Source organism: Quercus lobata, chromosome 8 (assembly GCF_001633185.2).
Source record: "Quercus lobata isolate SW786 chromosome 8, ValleyOak3.0 Primary Assembly, whole genome shotgun sequence".
In the NCBI taxonomy this organism is placed as follows: domain Eukaryota; kingdom Viridiplantae; phylum Streptophyta; class Magnoliopsida; order Fagales; family Fagaceae; genus Quercus; species Quercus lobata.
The window spans coordinates 7,331,846-7,349,062 of record NC_044911.1 but is presented as its reverse complement, the minus strand read 5'-3'; the positions used below and the strand labels follow the sequence as shown (position 1 = coordinate 7,349,062).

The 17,217-nt window shown below is 33.3% G+C and overlaps 2 protein-coding genes across 3 annotated transcripts; one reads left to right on the top strand and one right to left on the bottom strand.

Moving 5' to 3' along the window:
• Window positions 1-428: 428 nt before the first annotated feature.
• LOC115957725 lies at window positions 429-5,914 on the bottom strand. Of its 2 annotated transcripts, none has more exons than XM_031076037.1 (4): window positions 5,447-5,914; window positions 3,414-3,863; window positions 1,443-1,755; window positions 429-768 (listed from the first exon to the last, which is right to left on the bottom strand). In XM_031076037.1, the coding sequence occupies exons 1-4, from the start codon at window positions 5,867-5,869 to the stop codon at window positions 632-634; spliced, it is 1,323 nt and encodes a 440-aa protein (XP_030931897.1). In that variant the 5' UTR covers window positions 5,870-5,914; the 3' UTR covers window positions 429-631. The 2 variants fall into 2 exon arrangements, with proteins under 2 accessions (XP_030931897.1, XP_030931898.1); XM_031076038.1 differs by having other exon boundaries at window positions 3,444-3,863.
• A 9,573-nt stretch (window positions 5,915-15,487) lies between these two features.
• LOC115956246 lies at window positions 15,488-16,621 on the top strand. The gene has a single exon (XM_031074679.1). It carries the CDS (start codon window positions 15,488-15,490, stop codon window positions 16,619-16,621), a length of 1,134 nt encoding a protein of 377 aa, XP_030930539.1.
• The last annotated feature ends 596 nt before the right edge of the window (window positions 16,622-17,217 follow it).

The window sequence follows — 17,217 nt, the reverse complement described above, 5'->3', positions numbered from 1 at the left end:
AAGAAAAATTGATATTTTAATGAAATAGATAATAGAATAGATAATCAAATGTGGTTGTTTTGAAAAATGGTTAGCTAAAATAGAAATAGTAAAATTTTATTATAAAACAAACAGTAGTTTTTGCATAAATTGGTGTGAATGCTCTTGATGTTGATCTCTAGGGGAGTTAAATTTATTTTATTTTGAAAAGTAATGAGGTCTATGAACAATTCAAAACAAAGAAGAATGTCAATATAAATTTTGTAAATCTCAGGATAGTTTAGTGTAATTTTCCCATTTCACAATAGAAAAATAAAGGAATAAAGAAAAAAAGAAAAACTTTAATAAAGTATAATAAACCATAATTACATGAATATATTAGATTTAGAGAAAAATTCCGAAAGGAGAAGGAAAAATACAATGAAAAAAAAAATTATTTTAAACAAATAAAAAATCAATACCTAACCCATTTATATAACTTTAACAAGCCCCAACTCTACTGGAAAAAGTATTTTATAAATATGTATAAATCTCGCATTACTCTAAGAGGATGGTCTCATGAGACCGTCACATTTATATGGTTCTCACCCTCAAAGGGGAGAATCAAGAACAGTGTATTCCAAAGTATATGTTTTGTTGATGTAGATATTTTTCAAGAAATACCAATGGTCTTTCCAAGCAACCAGAGAACCAAAGATAATTCAATACCAAATATGGTGTGGAGTGTAGTCCTGTCCAATGTGAACCCATACACCGTAATCCCTGCTCTATTATTCTCAAAATATGTCACTGTAAAAAAAATTAAAAAGAAAATCAGATCGGAAAATAAATTGAAAAGTATATTGGATGGTACAGATACATCATAATGTTAATTTAAGTAAAATCAATGCTTCTTTCTATCAATTAAAAAAAAAAAAAAAAAAATCAATGTAAGCATATTATCTATGTACAGAGTTGAGGTTTGAAGTAGATTTACTCCAACTCATTACATGGTGGCTCAAATGAGTATTCACTTGTATTGTTAGTTGCATGTCCTATTTAATAATTATGCGACTTGTTTAAAGGATATAATGAGTCATGTGATTTAATACATGCGAATGATACCATCACACATCCTTGGTGCGATGATCACTCCACAAGTATAAGTGTTTGCGATGATCACACACATACACTTAGATTAGGCTAGAATAGAATTTCTATCTTGTATAAAAATTAAAAAAAAAAATGATATTATAAATCGCCTTATAATGGAAGGAGATTTATCCTTTTGGATTTGGAGGAAATCTTTATCTATCTTTTTTTTTTTTTTTCTTCTGCAAACACTATTATTTTTTTGAAGGACAATTAATTTAACTATACAATTTATTGAATAATGCAACAATTTAATCGGAAATTTAACGTGCAACACCTAAGAAACTATACATGCAATTAAAAAGAAAGGGTTATGATTCTTTGTGACTTACCCAGAGCTTGTCTTTTTTGAAATGATATGGTATTATAGGCATAAGATGGTATCAACTTATTGTTATCTAGGTCATCTTCCTCCTCACCAGCTTCATCACCGTCCGATTCTTCCCGGGCACCCATAGTAAACTGCCGAGCATAGGCAATCTGAGCTGATGGAGTACTCTCACCATCAGCAACATCAAAAGAGTCTACGGTGGCGCAAACGTGCCACTTGGCAGCAAGGCATGTGACTGATTGTGCCTTGTGTGTGATCTTTGTTGCACTCCTCAATAATATCAAGAGCCCAGCTAGGAGAGTCATGGAGCATAGCTACAGAAAAACAAACACATAATCTTAGAGCACATATATAGGCTTATAATATTTTTAAAAATACTAAAATTACTATCAATTTTATTATAAATTACTGTAATTGTTACCATATCAACAATATAATAATAATAAAAAGATTTATTTTTTTTTATAATTGGATAGTTAAATGGGAGAGATACAAATTAAGTGATATTCATATTACCTTTAGCATTACTACTTAATATTATATGTCATAGCTCTCCTAGCTAATTTGATACAATTTTCAATTTGAGTTCCTATTATACTCTGAAATTGTCGATACGTTAACACCATCTACTTATTTAAAATTATTTTGCTGACATTACTCCATGATTTTAACTGTAAGGACACAATTCTCTGGCGGCCCAATAAGGATGTTGGGCTCGCGCATGAAAGATCCCTCACAATATGATTTGTAGAGAGTGGGCTTGAAAAGCTAGCCGTTGGTCACGGGGCGGTGCCCGGTCCTGGTTTTAGAGGAATTCGTGTAGAAAAAGGATTTGGGCTTGAACGTTTAAGCCCTACAACATCGCATCCTATGGGATGGGCCTCCTCGGACTTGATCCGAGGACCATTAGGGTCTTACCCCGGTTACCCGACGATGGGTTTTTTCTGTAATCTCAGGTGTTGTTGAGATGTTCTCCCCCCAGATCGTCTCCCTTTTTTGGAGGTGGAATGAGAGTCCCCTTCTAGGTTCACTTACTCTTTCTTTTATACTAGCTTACGTCCGCTGTCCTTCGTCCACGTGTAGGGCCGATCTTTATTAGACTGATATTTGTCCCATCAGTCTAGTCCCAGAATTGTGAGGGATGGTTGATAAAGCTGAAGAATACGGCTCTGTTAGGTGCAGAGCCTTATCCGGGAAGGGTAGTGTAGGGATAATTCTCCCCAGATATTTTAGATCTCCTTCCATATTTATTCGTTTATTATTATTTTTTTACCCCTACCCTCAATGGGGCTTTGGGTCTGCCGAGGACGAAACTGTGCTCGGCTGCATCTCCGGGCCATTACCTTTTTCGGCTTGGGCCTTTAGACTCCCCACGGGCAAGTGGGCCTGGCCCATAAATTATTGGGCCCCACATTAACTTTATACTATGATGTTATCAAAAAAAAAAAAAACTTTATACTATGAGAATAATGGTCATATCCTATGCGGCGTGAGAAATAAATGTTCGAAAATATATACTTAAATTAGGTTATAGTAGAATTCTATCTTGTAAAAAAATAAAAAAAAATAAAAAAGAAAAAGAAAAAAGAGATTAACAAATATTTTGTGACAAAAAGACAAAACATATCAAAGAAACTAATATCATACTAGCATTAGCAAAAAGAGTTAAGATGTGTCTTATTTCTTTTAAAAATCCTCAGGCATCATTCTCCCCCAAAAAATGACACTTCCTAAGCCATGGAAAAATTAGTGAATTGGTAAATTACTTGAAAATTCAATACTCCACCAAGATTTTTTTTTTTTTTTTTTTTCATTTTAATAATTGTGGTAAAATCTTGTAAAATTCACAAACATTTCTTAAAGATCAATAGTTATCTCATGTGATGTAAGGTCGATAAGTTTACAACAAAAACTCGCTTTTTTATTCAACTAAAAAGAAGGAATTAGAATTTACTCAATTTAGAAGGCGTACCGCAAGTTCTCCAGCTGTATACAGACTAACCTCAGCACCACTCTTGGTTGTGATGAGCAACGAAGCAAGTTGACTGCCTGTGACAAGGACCAGGAGCAACAATATGAACGCACGGTACCTATGGCTTATGATCCGTAGATGTCTTCTGATCCTAAGGTGTTCGGACAGCACGGGCCCCACGTCATTATCCTGATGGAATATTGATGCGAAGTCTTGTAGCCGTAGGATCTGGAGGTAGCAGATCAGACGGAACAGGATGCACACCAGGAAAATAACGGTAACGCGATAGAGCCACGAGCAGATCTCCATTATGCATGCTACTGCGTCGCTCGCGTAAACATTTCCCAAGAAGGGAATTTGTGAGGCCCCAGACGCGTACCACCATATCTTGTATGCACTCTCAGCCACAAAGCAAGGGATGACAAAGACTGATAGGATTTTCAGTGATCTCTGTATTAAAAAAAAAAAAAAAAAATCAGTTTTTTTTTTAGAATAATCAGTTAGTAGCTATTAAGTCATAAAAATATGACGTTGATACATTGGAAAATTAGACACATGGGAAATGTCATTTTTATTAAAGAACATTCGCAAGGGACTTTGTTCGAGTTTAGTGCTTCAATCAATGCACTAAATTTGTTAGGATGAAAGCATGTGCTTTGTCCATTAACAAGACCTATAGACATTGAAATTTATGATGGGCTCAAATGAGATGGGCTGCAATCTATGTAAAAGAGAGAGGATTTTGTAAAATAGCTTAAGGGAGGAATAATTCAATATCACTAATTTAGGAAATTGGCCGGAACTTAGCCTAAGGGAAGAGTAATTTAATATCACTAACTTACAATACTCTTTAACCTTTTAAAAATATTTATAAAAAAAAAAAAAATGCCAGTTCTTACTTTAATAAGATGGAGCATCATGCGTATGAGCTTAAAACAACTATAGTAGCAAATAAGATTGCAAAAAGCCAAGAGCTTTATGGCACAGTTTCATTACTTAACATTAACAAAGGTATAAACAAAGTCAAGCAATCATGAAATAAAATAATTCGCCTAGGTTGGCTTCACTCATTTATCTTAATGAGTAGCCCAAAAGAAAAAAGATGACAATTTCCCTTGAAATCTAAATCCAGAAACTACTTCCTAAACTATTTGGTTCTTCACTTTGGCAATTACTATACTAGACCTATTATTTTCTGTTCACCGTTCAACTATACAATTATTGTACACTACTTCACTTTGTTCTCATGAATCTTTTTTATTTATGAGACCCACCAAAAAGGTCCCTTCATTTCTCTTTGCATAAAAAAAAAACTTTTGTGGTTGGGAAGTAAGGAACTTTCCAGCCTATTCAGGACTTATTCTTTCACTTCTGTAATCAAACTCACAGCTTGATTGACGCTGTAATCTCGGAAAATCTTGGGATCTTCATAATTACACATGGTTCATGAGAAATATTCAAAAAGGCACCAACTAAAATTTTAAAAAGCTCTCTTACTATCCTAGCATTCAAGTTAAGAGTTTTATGATTCAACTAACAATTTCAGGATTGGTTTGAAGTAGTCAATAGCTTGATTTCTATGGAAATTGAACTCTATGAGATTATCCATTAATATCTTATCTGTTTTCAAATCCCTCTCTTTCCGCTTTAGTCAATGACTTGGTATTTTAATTTGGGGGAATGGAAGCACAACTGCCTTTTGGTTATACCCAAAAACGATTTTCATTTTTTGAACCCATTTTTATTCCAATCTTTTAAATCATCAGATCAATTTGAAAATTGAATTATTGACTCTAAAGATATAATAATACAGAGAAGATAAAAATTGTTTCAATTAGAAGATAAAGAGAAAAACAAAGAATACAACTGCGGAAACAGAAGTACATATAGGAGTAAAAAATAGTACGAAAAAAACAAACTATAAGTACTCGTGTAAATCCTAGGAATGAAGATAAGATTGGTTATTTGGTTAGTCTAAAAATAGTAAAACAAAAATCGCAAACTAAGAATTGAGAAAAACATGGGAAACTCACATTGAGTTGTTCAGTGTAACCACTTCGCACCGTCTCGCTCTCATCAACGAGTTTATCGAAGAACAAGAACCTCCGAAGCCCGAACTTCCTCACGAAAGTTGAGAGGCACACGAACGACAAGATGGCGACGCTGCTGAGCGAGAGCTGAACGACAGCGTCGTAAGGCCTGGCGTGCTTGCTGTCGCAGGTGGAGCAAGCGAGAACGAAATGAGAGATGGCGGGGACGACGATGGCGAAGAGGATGAACATGGACCAAGACAGACAAGCTCTCCACACGTTCGATTGGTCCACGCACATCCATCGGAGATAGGATCTGAAGCTGTGTAACTCGTCCTGTGCATGTGAAATGCTCCGTGCAAATTTGTTTTTGTTGTTGTTGTTATTGTTGTTTCGGGTTATCAAGGGCTCCCTATCGTCTCCCATGTTGAAAGAGAGAGAAAGAGAGAGAGAGAGAGAGAGAGATTTATGGGTTACTGGCTTGGAGTTCGAAGGTATATTTGGGGAGGTTAAGGTATATAAATAGAGGGACGGGTAGAAGTGAGGTTGGGTTTGCTTCAAAAGTTTGTTTATTATTGTATAAAAAAAAGGTTTGTTTATTAATCCCTTCTTTTATATTTAGTAAATGACTAGATTAAGTTTAGTATTCTTCTCCAAACAAAAAAAAAAAGTTTAGCATCTTTACCACTAACACAACAACTTTCACTACAATTTATATAATTGTTAGATTACGTGTCTGCTTGTTAACAATTTATCTAATTTTTTGTTAAAAGTATATTTAAACCTTAAATAAAGTGGGAAAAAAATGAAAATTTGAAAAATTGTATATAAAAGCTAAAACTAAACTTATAAGTTAATATCAAACAAACCCTACATGTTATTATTGATTTTTACATGAGTTTACGACCAAATTCACTTTACTATCTCTAATTAATAGCTTTTCAGTTGTAAAATTTGTTGTGAATTTTGTTAACCCTCCTGATTTTTTGAAAGTTTAACTCATGCTTAAATATTATAACAGATACGTGAATATGTTCATAATTATGAGTTCAATAGTTGGCCCTATTGGTTTGTCATATGGTCTAACATGAGGCTAAAATATTTATGTAAATATTGTTTTGATTTATTGGTAACATAACCAATTCATTGGGAAAACTACACCAAAGTTCATGTTTCTACCCACTCAAATTTTGAGTGTAACACTTAATTCCATGTGGTATTATTTTATTTGTAAAATATTAAAATATCCATAAAAATAAATGATAAATTATTTATATGACATGTTTATATTTTTGAGCTGCATTTTTACATAAAACAATACCACGTAGGAGTTTTGTGTTACACTTAAAATCTCTAAAAAAATTAAGTGGAACACAATTAATGATTTAGACATAAAATAATACTAATGGGGAGTTAAGTGTATGCTCAAAACCTTAAGGAGGTTACATGTTTTAAGAGGAAACCACATGGGGGATTTTTGTGCATTTTCCCTAATCCATTTGATGATAGAATTTAAACATGTACAAGGTTGATTGAGTTATTTTTATTATTATAAATTTTTAAGTGAAAAATTATCTAAGAAATTAACTTGAATAGCATAATGATCTTAACTATAAATTAAGTACCTAATTTTTTTTTATTAAAATATCTTAGTCATAAAATTAAGTAACTAATTAATAATATGAATTTACAATATAAACTAATAAAAAAATTAATTAAATAGTTAATAATTAATATACAACCTCTAGTATTTTTTTTTTCAAAAAATAATGAATCCAGGATATTAACATGTAGTTTAGCTCTGTTAAAAAAGAAAACATGTAGTTTAACTTAATGATGAGTTCAAACTCTAGCTCTTTGATGCTTAAAACAAATTAATCTTCACTTTTTAATTTCCAATTTGGCTCAACTAAACTACAAATTTGTAATCCAAAAAAATGCTTGAAGTAGCAGAGAGCATTGTAGAATCATAAGGTGACAGTGGTGTGATGTGGTTTGTTTTTTGAATGGAATATAACGTAGAATAAAATATAACTGAACTAGTGATAACCACTTAGTAGAAATGTTACTACAAAAGTTTTATAAATTATTTTTAAATTTTTAAATACAAAATAAAAAGTAATTCATGTTACAATTTGGGCAATCCAATTAGTGGGTATGACCTAGCCAGCAAGTTGGCCCCATTTAATGTAATTAACTCTCATGTAATGTAGGTTACATTGGAGTGTATTACAAAATGAGATGTTAATTCATGAAAAAATAGAATGTCTCCTCCTCTCCACCACTCTCTCAGGTTTTTAGGGTTCTCTCTTATGGATTTTAGGCTGTAGATATTGTATGAATTTCTGTAGTAGCAAACACAGCCAAGAACAACAATCATTTGGCTTTTGGAGGTGGAAATGTGGAATGCCTAATACATGATGCTGCTAGTGGTATTTATTCAATTTCTTTACAATTCAAAATTTCACTTACCAGATTCTTGATACAGTACCAATCACATCACTTCCATCGGTAAACTTTTTAAAAATAAGATTGATAAGAAGTAAAAACTTTAATATTTTCCTAAAGAATCCGTATAAACTACAAAGCTCTCATAGATTGGCCGAGGAAGATCTGAATAACATGATCTCTGGATCCATGTGCCGAATGTACACAATGACAAGCATCAGATTAAGATATACAGTATATATATATATATATATATATATATTTTTTTTTTTTGATAACCAGCAACAGATTAAGATGTGGACGTGAACGGTGGAACCATGGTCTTGAAATCATGTGAAAAGTTTTTTTTTTTTTTTTTTTTTTTTTTTAAAGAAAGTTTCAACTTATGCGTCCTCTCCTTATGGTAGTTTTTATTTATTTATTTATTTATTTATTTTTTATCATTATTCAGATCTTTTATTCAACTATTAGAAACTGCTAGTTAAGATAACTGGAATCTACATGTGAAAAGATTTTTAATCACACTTTTATTGTCATATATGAGAAAAACATTTCAAACTCCACCTATATTTTTATATTAGATGTGAATTTTGAAAATTTAACCATTAGATAGCCGATTGCATGCTCTTATTATATCCTCTATTCTTGCAAAATTTCAAGATTATTAAATGTAGGGATAAGGGGGCCAAGAATATATGTTGGGTCTTGAGCCTTGTCTGAGGACGCTTAGTAGTCCGAGAACAGATAAACAGTAATGAAGATGTAAGACTTAGAACTCCATGAGCAAGTTACGAATGAGAAGGCTGGGAAAGGTAGGCTGAGGAGGAGTATCTCCTTAGCTAAATGAAGCAAAGATAAGAATGTGTGTTATGTCATCCAGAGTAACATTCCAAGAAATTCTATTAATAAGGATATGCATTATGAACGTACAGGACAAATGGGAGGTATGAAATATCTAAGAAAAAACTGCTACCACTGTATTGAATGTTTTGTAATTAACTCTCTGACCGCATTAATGAGGAATGTACTGAACAGTGATATCTGAACAGTACTTTTTAGTCTTACAGCTACTCCCAAAGATTTCAGAAATGTGCTAATAGGATAATGATCAACACTAGCAATCTAATATACACTTGGAGGGTGGAGATGAAAGAAAGAAGAGAGTATAAAATAGAAAAGAAAACCCAAATAGAAGGGGATTGGAGAATTAAGAGAAAAACACTATAACAACAAGAACTGTGCTTGTAACCAACTTCAAGAAATATATATAGGAACTGATCTTCTCGAATTGTACCAAGGATGATTTTCTTTAGATAAAACTAGTATATCTTTACTTTATTGTCATTTGAATCTCCTATAATTGTTATCCAACTCGTCAGAACTTAGTTTTCCAACCTACTTTCTACAAATTCATTGTATTGGGTTATTTAGGCCTAGATCCTTTTACCTTTTGGGCTTAGAACTCAAATTGCGACCTTACATTTAAAATTAATAACTATGTCATCAATGAAATATTTAAATTTAAAATTTTTTTTGTCTAAAATTAAATATAAAAAATAAGTTTTTTGATTGAATTGTAAATAACATCCGATTTGAACTAAATTTAACATACATATTAAGAACATAAAGAACATGCAATCTAATGATTAAATTTTCAAAATTCACATCTAATAAAAAAAATATAAGAGAAATTTGAAGAGTTTCTTTTCAAACTAATTTGGAGAAAACCTTGCTTATCCAACTTACACCCAAAAATAAAAATTTAGGATGACGCATGGACATTGAAATACAGCAATGCAAGATGTAGTCTCAGTTAGTCACCACTTTGATTGATTAATTAGAACATAGAATAGTGAGAGTATAATTAGCAAACAACTGGTGGTGGAACCAGCATATGCCAAGTGTACATGGATTGCCATTGACGCAGATGGGATAACATGTTATTGCCGCAAGTGTGACAATAATTGGCCCTGCCACCTAAGCATACTTTATTCTTTGTCCTTAATTTTGGGTTTTCTAATGTAATCAGAACTTATCCTAAGCCAAGTGTAAAGTTTTCAAGTTTCAATATTATTTTTAAACGAAGGATTAATTAAAAAAATTATACAACCCCCAAAAAATAAAAAATTTGAAGTCCTTGGGTGATCAAAGGAGATGGTGTTAGGTGGTTCCATGTTAAAGAGTGGTTGGATGCATATACATGGGATTCAACAGGCTTTTACCTATTTGACAGGAAAGATTTTATTTATTAGATAGTGACAAAAACCTACTATTCAACATTATGACTTAAATTTAACCATCAAGATTTATATATTTGACTCTAGTAGTAGAGAACATGGTTTCTCCATGACTACTTTATTTTTTTTTTTAGAGTCTTCTCCTTGAATAATTGGAGTCTTCTCCTTGACTAATTGGATCTTTCTGGGTTTAACTATCACTATTTTTTTAAGGAAGGTTTAACTAACACCTTTTTTTATTATTATAAAAGGTTTAACTATCACTTTGATCATAAGCAAAAACAAGAGGTCCATATTGTTTTATTAATTTGAATATATTCTAATTGTTTCCTTTCATTAAAATTGGTTTGGAGGTGCTTACCACTAAATATTCTTAAATAAAGATTGGATATATGCTTATTTGAGTCTGAGAGGCTCTACATCTTTGGATTTTAACATTTACTTTGAGGAATCAAGAAAGATTACAGTGCATGCCTAGCGTACTTTTGAGATTTTCTGAGAACATGCTATGAGTGTAGTTTCCCCCAAATAAAGAACTTAAACAATAGCAAAAGTAACCATAAGTTTGGCATCAAAATCAATACTTGTCTATGCACATTACCTAACTCGTTGGTCTCTTGTAAATTTCCTGATTTACTCTTTTGATTTTGAACATGGCCCTCCTTATTTTGTTAAAAATTATTAGGAATGAGCACCAGGACCCCTTCAGAGTTGGGTTCTCCTCTGTCCCTTCTTTTGGTTCTTGCTGTGTTTATTATTATTATTATTATTATTATTATTATTATTATTATTATTATTATTATTATTATAATAATAATATGTAAAGCCGCAGATATTTCAATTAAAGAAAATCAGAGGATATTCAATGGCTGAGCCATGGTGGAGAACTATCCAACCAAGTCTCAGAAATGTTTGAGTTACAAGCATAATTTGCTAGAGACATAGCAATCTGATTGCGACTTTTTGGAACATGGTGGAATTCACAGAGTCTAAAACAGTAGCTGTGTCCTGGATTTCAAATAAAGTGCGAGCACATGTGGTAGCAACTCTTTCCTCTGAGAAAAACAAGTTTATCAATGGTTTGAAATGGCCTCTGGGTTTAGTTTTTCTTGTTTGGGTAAAAAATTCTTAGCTTTTCAAAAAAGAAAAAAAAATCAATTAATAACGTCATTCTTGCACAATAGGCCTTAATGCAAGGATGTTAAGGGACTGCTGTTTAGGCTTAAAATTGATTAAGGGAAATGAGAGTCGCTTAGAATAAGAAAAAAATGAGTGACAAAACATTCTTAAGAAAAATCCATTTCTTGAAAATAGCACTAGGCTAATCTGTGTAGATGTATTAAAAAATTGATCACAAAGTAACTACAATATGGTACTTATACTAGTTATTTGGCATTGGCACTCTTCCAGACGCTCAAAGTGTCTAAATTCTATTAGTTAATGCTTAAACAATCATCTAACTAATTAGTTACAAAAGGATTAGGATGCAACTACTTGAAATGTTCTATATCAAGCCTCCAATTACGTACGCATTGAAGTTCATGGAAATTTTGAGACGACGACAACTGAATATAGTCTTCTTAACTTCAACACAATCTTGAACTAATCCGAGTCATCAAAATGTGAGAGGATGAATGCTTGTGAATTTGGTAGTACTGAGCTCAAACTATTGCTTTAGAAAATGAGCATACTCATGATGTGCTTTAGGAAAGTTTCTATTAATGTTTTGTTAGGTTTTCAGGGTAGCCCATGCTTTTGCTAGGCTCTCATAAGAGATGGAGGGTCCTCTCCCTTGGTTTGAAGAGTACTCTCTAATTCTTTTTCCCATTATTCTTGACAAACCCAAAATTTCAAGTTAGGAAGGCCAAAATATAAACCAAAAAAAAAAAAAAAAACCTTCAAATGAGTATCCATATAATATTAACAAACTATTAACGAAAACAAATACAAAAAATTATGTTTTTTAATACATTAGGATGCATTTATCTACCAACAAAGACAAATGACACAAAACATCATTGGTTTTTATTTTGTTAATTTTTTGTTAATAAATTAAAATTTGTCAATTGTTGGAGAAAAAAATCACCGTACAAACTAGTTTGAACAACCCAACATGCATATAGATTTAGTTATTTGGATAAAAATTTGTCATTTGCATGTGACTACTCTCCAAAATTGTCAACAGTCAATCACCAAGACTATAATCGTAACCCGTGAGGCAGCACAAAAACGAAACATGAGCTATAATCGTGACAAGGAAACAATACCAAAGTCTCCAACATCTAGGCTAGATTGGGTTTGTAACTTGTACTTAGCTAGTACCATGAATCAACATTCACTAGTTTCTTGCCTAAAAAAAAAAAAAAAAACATTCACTAGTTTCAGCCCAAGCCTGAACAATGTGCCTATACTGGACCAACTTTTGAAAATAGAATTGGAGGCAAGGGCCCAGCCCAGCTCATCAGCTACTATTACTCCACTTTACGGTCCATAAGTTGAAAGGTTTCTAATTCTTTCACTATCTCACGGTGCATGAAATATTAACACAAAACCAAGGTCCAGGGTTTGATTGGTAAAGTACTTTGTGCCCAAATAAGAAAATCTGAGGTTTGATTCCCGCTTTCACTAAAATTTAATTGGTTTCTTGACCTAATGAGGCCTAATCACTTGAGATAATGGGGAAGTCAGCAAATTCGCAATAAATTAACTCATTCCTTTAAGTACTTTATTCATTTTTCAAAGAAAGCTGAGTGTTTTTTCACCTTGCAATGATATAATTAAATTTATGGCATCATAAAGCATTCCAAATTTTAAATGTAAAATTAGTGTATTTTATTTTAAATTTGAATAATATATCAATTAAAAAATAAAATTTCATTTAAAATGAGGAGCATCCTTATTCGTTCGCCACGGTAGAGTGTCTCTTAAACCCTTGCAAGCAAAAAAGGACAAGCCCAATGACCATCACCTGAAAAGAGTGAAGTATAAACCATAAGGTAAATAAGTATAAACCATTAGGTAAATAGATTAGTGAAGAATTTTTAATTTTTAATTCAATGAATGACATTTTTATTCAACAAATCTAGTAGTACAACAAACGTGTGCAAACACTTGACAACTAAAGATACACTAACATAACAATTCACAATTTGGATTGCGGGTTTTACTAGATATATTGGTTCAACAAACAGCTTCACAGCAGAGTTATGGGGGTTGCGAGAGGGCCTTATTCTTTGCTGCAATTTAAATATTGAAGCCCTTGTTTTTGAATTGGATGCTCAAGCCGTGGTGGAAGTCTTGAAGAACAATGAGTATGCAAATAACATTGTCTCTCCCTTACTGGATGATTGCAGACACTTGACAGCACGCTTCCAACAAATTCAGTTCAAACATTGCTATCATCAAGTCAACCGGTGTGCAGATTTGCTTGCTAGAATGGGTGCTGTCCAGGGAAGTGATTTTATTTCTTTTATTAGTCCACCTGTGGACATTTGCAAAGTGTTTGAGGATGACTTGAATGGTGTACATTTTGATAGGATGTGCATTGAACCTTTTGTTTCTGTTTAGTTGTTTAATGAAATCATCTATTTACCCCAAAAAAAAAAAAAAAAAATTATCCTTTTAATTTAATGAATGACAATTTTATTCACCAAAACTAGTAGTACAGCAAACGTGTGCAAACACTTGACAACTAAAGATACAAATACAATAACATAACAAAAATGAACTTGACAATTTTAAACATTTGACTAGTTGACAAAAAGACAGTTGACACTGTTTAAAGAAGCCCGTTTGTTTCACTCGAAAAGGCAAAAATGAACTTGTTTCTTTTGGTACCTTTAATTCTCCTCATCATTTTGCTACTTTGAACTTGTCTGTGTACTGCAATTGTTTTGTGTGGCCTTAAGCATCCTTTTCCTTTTATCATATGCCCTAATTTCCAACCAAAAAAAAAAGAAAAAAACTGTGATCTTTTTTTTTTTTTTTCTTTTTCATTTTCTTGTGGTCTGGAATTTCATAGTGTTAGAGATATTAATCTAAATTAATGTAGCTTGCACTATGACCATGGGTAGGAATTGTATTATTTGCTATCCATGTACATGGGTTAGGGGTTGATGGGCCTATGGTGAGTTTGAACATTTTGGGATCCACGATCTATTAACATATAGGATGACCATTTTGTATAAATAAGTGTTACGTTTATAACATTTTCATAATAAATCATAGGTGATAAGTTTTTATTAATTCTAATTTGAACTTACAATTAAAATTACATTTTTATCCACAGTCAATAATAACTTGCCACTTTGTATAAGAATACAAAAAATTCCATTCTTAAAAAAATAAAATAAATATACATAAAATTCGGAGCAGTGAAACAAACCCTTTTATTTCATAACAAGAAAGTAACAATTTTAGAGTGACAACACTTTTCAAAAAAATATTCAACAACTTGCAAAGTTGTGAATAGTAGATGATAAAATAAGAACAGATTTTCCATAAAAAAAATAAAAATAAAACTAAAAATAAGAACCGATTAAATTAAGAACCCGTTTGGTAATATTGTTTTAGTAACGTTATTTGTATTTTTTGAAAATTCGTGTAAGTCAAAAAGTGTATAAAAAATACGTATAATGTTGTTGTTTAAACATTGAAAACTATTGTTTAAAATGCACTACCAAATAGCCCCTAATTGTTATAAAACACATGGTAAATATTACTCTCTCTGTGACATTATTCTTTGTAATCTTCATTCCTATGTATATACGATTGCACTACACAAAACATATTTTGCAGTGCCATTTCCCATCTGACCGACCATGCCATGTTCATGTTCATGCTATAGCATGATGCTATATACCGAAAACATTGAAAAACCCTACGAAGGTTTAAGGATTTTCCCTTACTTTTGTTTTTTCTTTTCCGGGAACCAAACAGAGAATACACTTTTATGAGAAAAGAAACTCGTATATGAACCGTGAAGTAGCACACACCAGCTTTTACCTTCCATAGAATCCCTTACAAAAGTTTTTGTTCTTCATTAATGAAGGTAAAGCTCTTTCCTTTCTCTCATTTTCCAGGAAGGAGATTGAAAGGATTGTCCTTTATTTATTTTCTCAGGAACCAAGCAGAGGATAAGGATTGAAGAGTCTAGAAAAATGATAATATAAGCTGGTGTCGGGTAGCCATCCATCATCTTCCGTAAGAATCCCTCAAAGTTCTTGATCATCAAAGTGGTAATAAACCCTTTCCTTTCTGTTATTTTCCTAAGAACCAAACATGGGTCTGGTTTTTAAGTGATATATAGAATATGTTATCTTGAATTTAGTCCTTTGTGAAGAACCTTGATACCCCAAGAATGGTTGAACCAATAGATGCCATCTTTGAGGAGAGAGAGGAGCTCATGGTGTCACCAACTGGTAGCAACCCAACTCTGAGAACAGCCCATTTTCTTAAACCCTCTGTGTCTTCCATTGATGAACTTCCTTCACCTTTTCACTCTGCTGAACCCACCATTTCTGACGTTGAAAATTTGCCTCTGAAGCTTCATTTCAAAGGTTGGCATCGTATAGATGAGAAGTGGAAGATGTGGGTTGCAAGCTTGCATTCTAAGTACCAATCCATATGGAAGGAAGCTGGAATATATGAAGCAATAATGGGCTCCAAATATTTTATCTCTAAACACCAAGATTTGGTTCTTGGTCTTGCTGAAAAATGGTGTCCTAAGACCAACACATTCATCTTCGCTTGGGGAGAAGCCACTGTGACTTTGGAAGATATGATGGCTTTAGGGGCTACTCTGTTTTGGGTGACTCTGTTTTATAAAGCCCTTTTCTTACCAAAGAGATGGAAGATTTCTATGAAATCTTGCTCGAAGCACACAAAACAGTTTCGTACAGTTGCTTCAACCCCGGTCAACAAGCCTAGTTGGAACATATTATGGGGAGTGGGAGTAAAGTTGAGCATGAAGCATTCCTTTCTTTCATATTGGTTGTCTAGGTTTGTCTTCCCTATGCCTCTGTGTCGCATTGGAAAGCAAAATTTTCCAAATGCAATACTCTTGGCTAGAGGAACTCGAATTGCGCTTGCTTCAGCAGTCCTTTCCAGTATTTATACAGATTTGGGTTTGCTGAAAGAGAAATTAGTTGCCTCAACAAAACTGGATACAGAAGAGGTTAATCTTTTTGCACCTTTTCAATTTGTCCAGCTTTGGGCTTGGGAGAGATTCCCAGCACTACAGCCAAGTCCCATATCCATCACACAATGTGAGCCAAGGCTTGCCCGCTGGTCCAAACTGAAAAAAGTGAGTATTGAGAATGTGAGGTTGGTTATAGACTCTGCAGGAGAAAGTTTTCAGTGGCGCCCTTGTGCTATAGCAGTGAATCATAATTGGTTGTTTCCTAAGTTCTATGGAGAAAAAGAACAGTGGGTGTCAGTTGATGCTGCTTTCGACAAAGAGTTGGAGTCGTTTGCTCGATGCTTAAGAGTCTGAGCTTCCTGGACTACACTGCATTCAACAGTACCTCCCACACCGAGTTGCATTGCAATTTGGAATTGATCAAGATCTTCCGGGTCATGTTGCCCGATACAATATGAGCCCGGGTATTGCTTGGAGCCATTACAATGGGTCAATTGGAGATGCAAAATTGTACATACCACCACGCCTTTTTGAGGCAGATGTTACCATGGGATACTTTGAGTGGTGGAAGCAATCTATGTCTGCTCCGGAAGATGCAATTAAGAATTTTGTTACCCGGCCTAGAGATTCAAGAAGAATTCCCCGAGTTTATTTTGGAAATATGGAAAATTACAATGTCTTCTTTCCACCTAGTTTTTCTGTAGAACGTTTTAAAGTGGACACTGTCAAGGAAACTAAACTCCTGGGAATTTTGAGTGAGAAAAGACTGGTTATTGATGATAAGCCTTTGCCAGTCTCTTTATCTCAAAAAATGTCACACTCAACAGCAGATGATGGAGCTCCTAAAAATGACTCGCTGATGAATCCAGAGGCAAAGGACATCCCGAGTGAAGGTTCAATGGGTGAAGCAGAGAAAAATCTGGTTGATGTAACTGTGAGAGAAGTGGGAC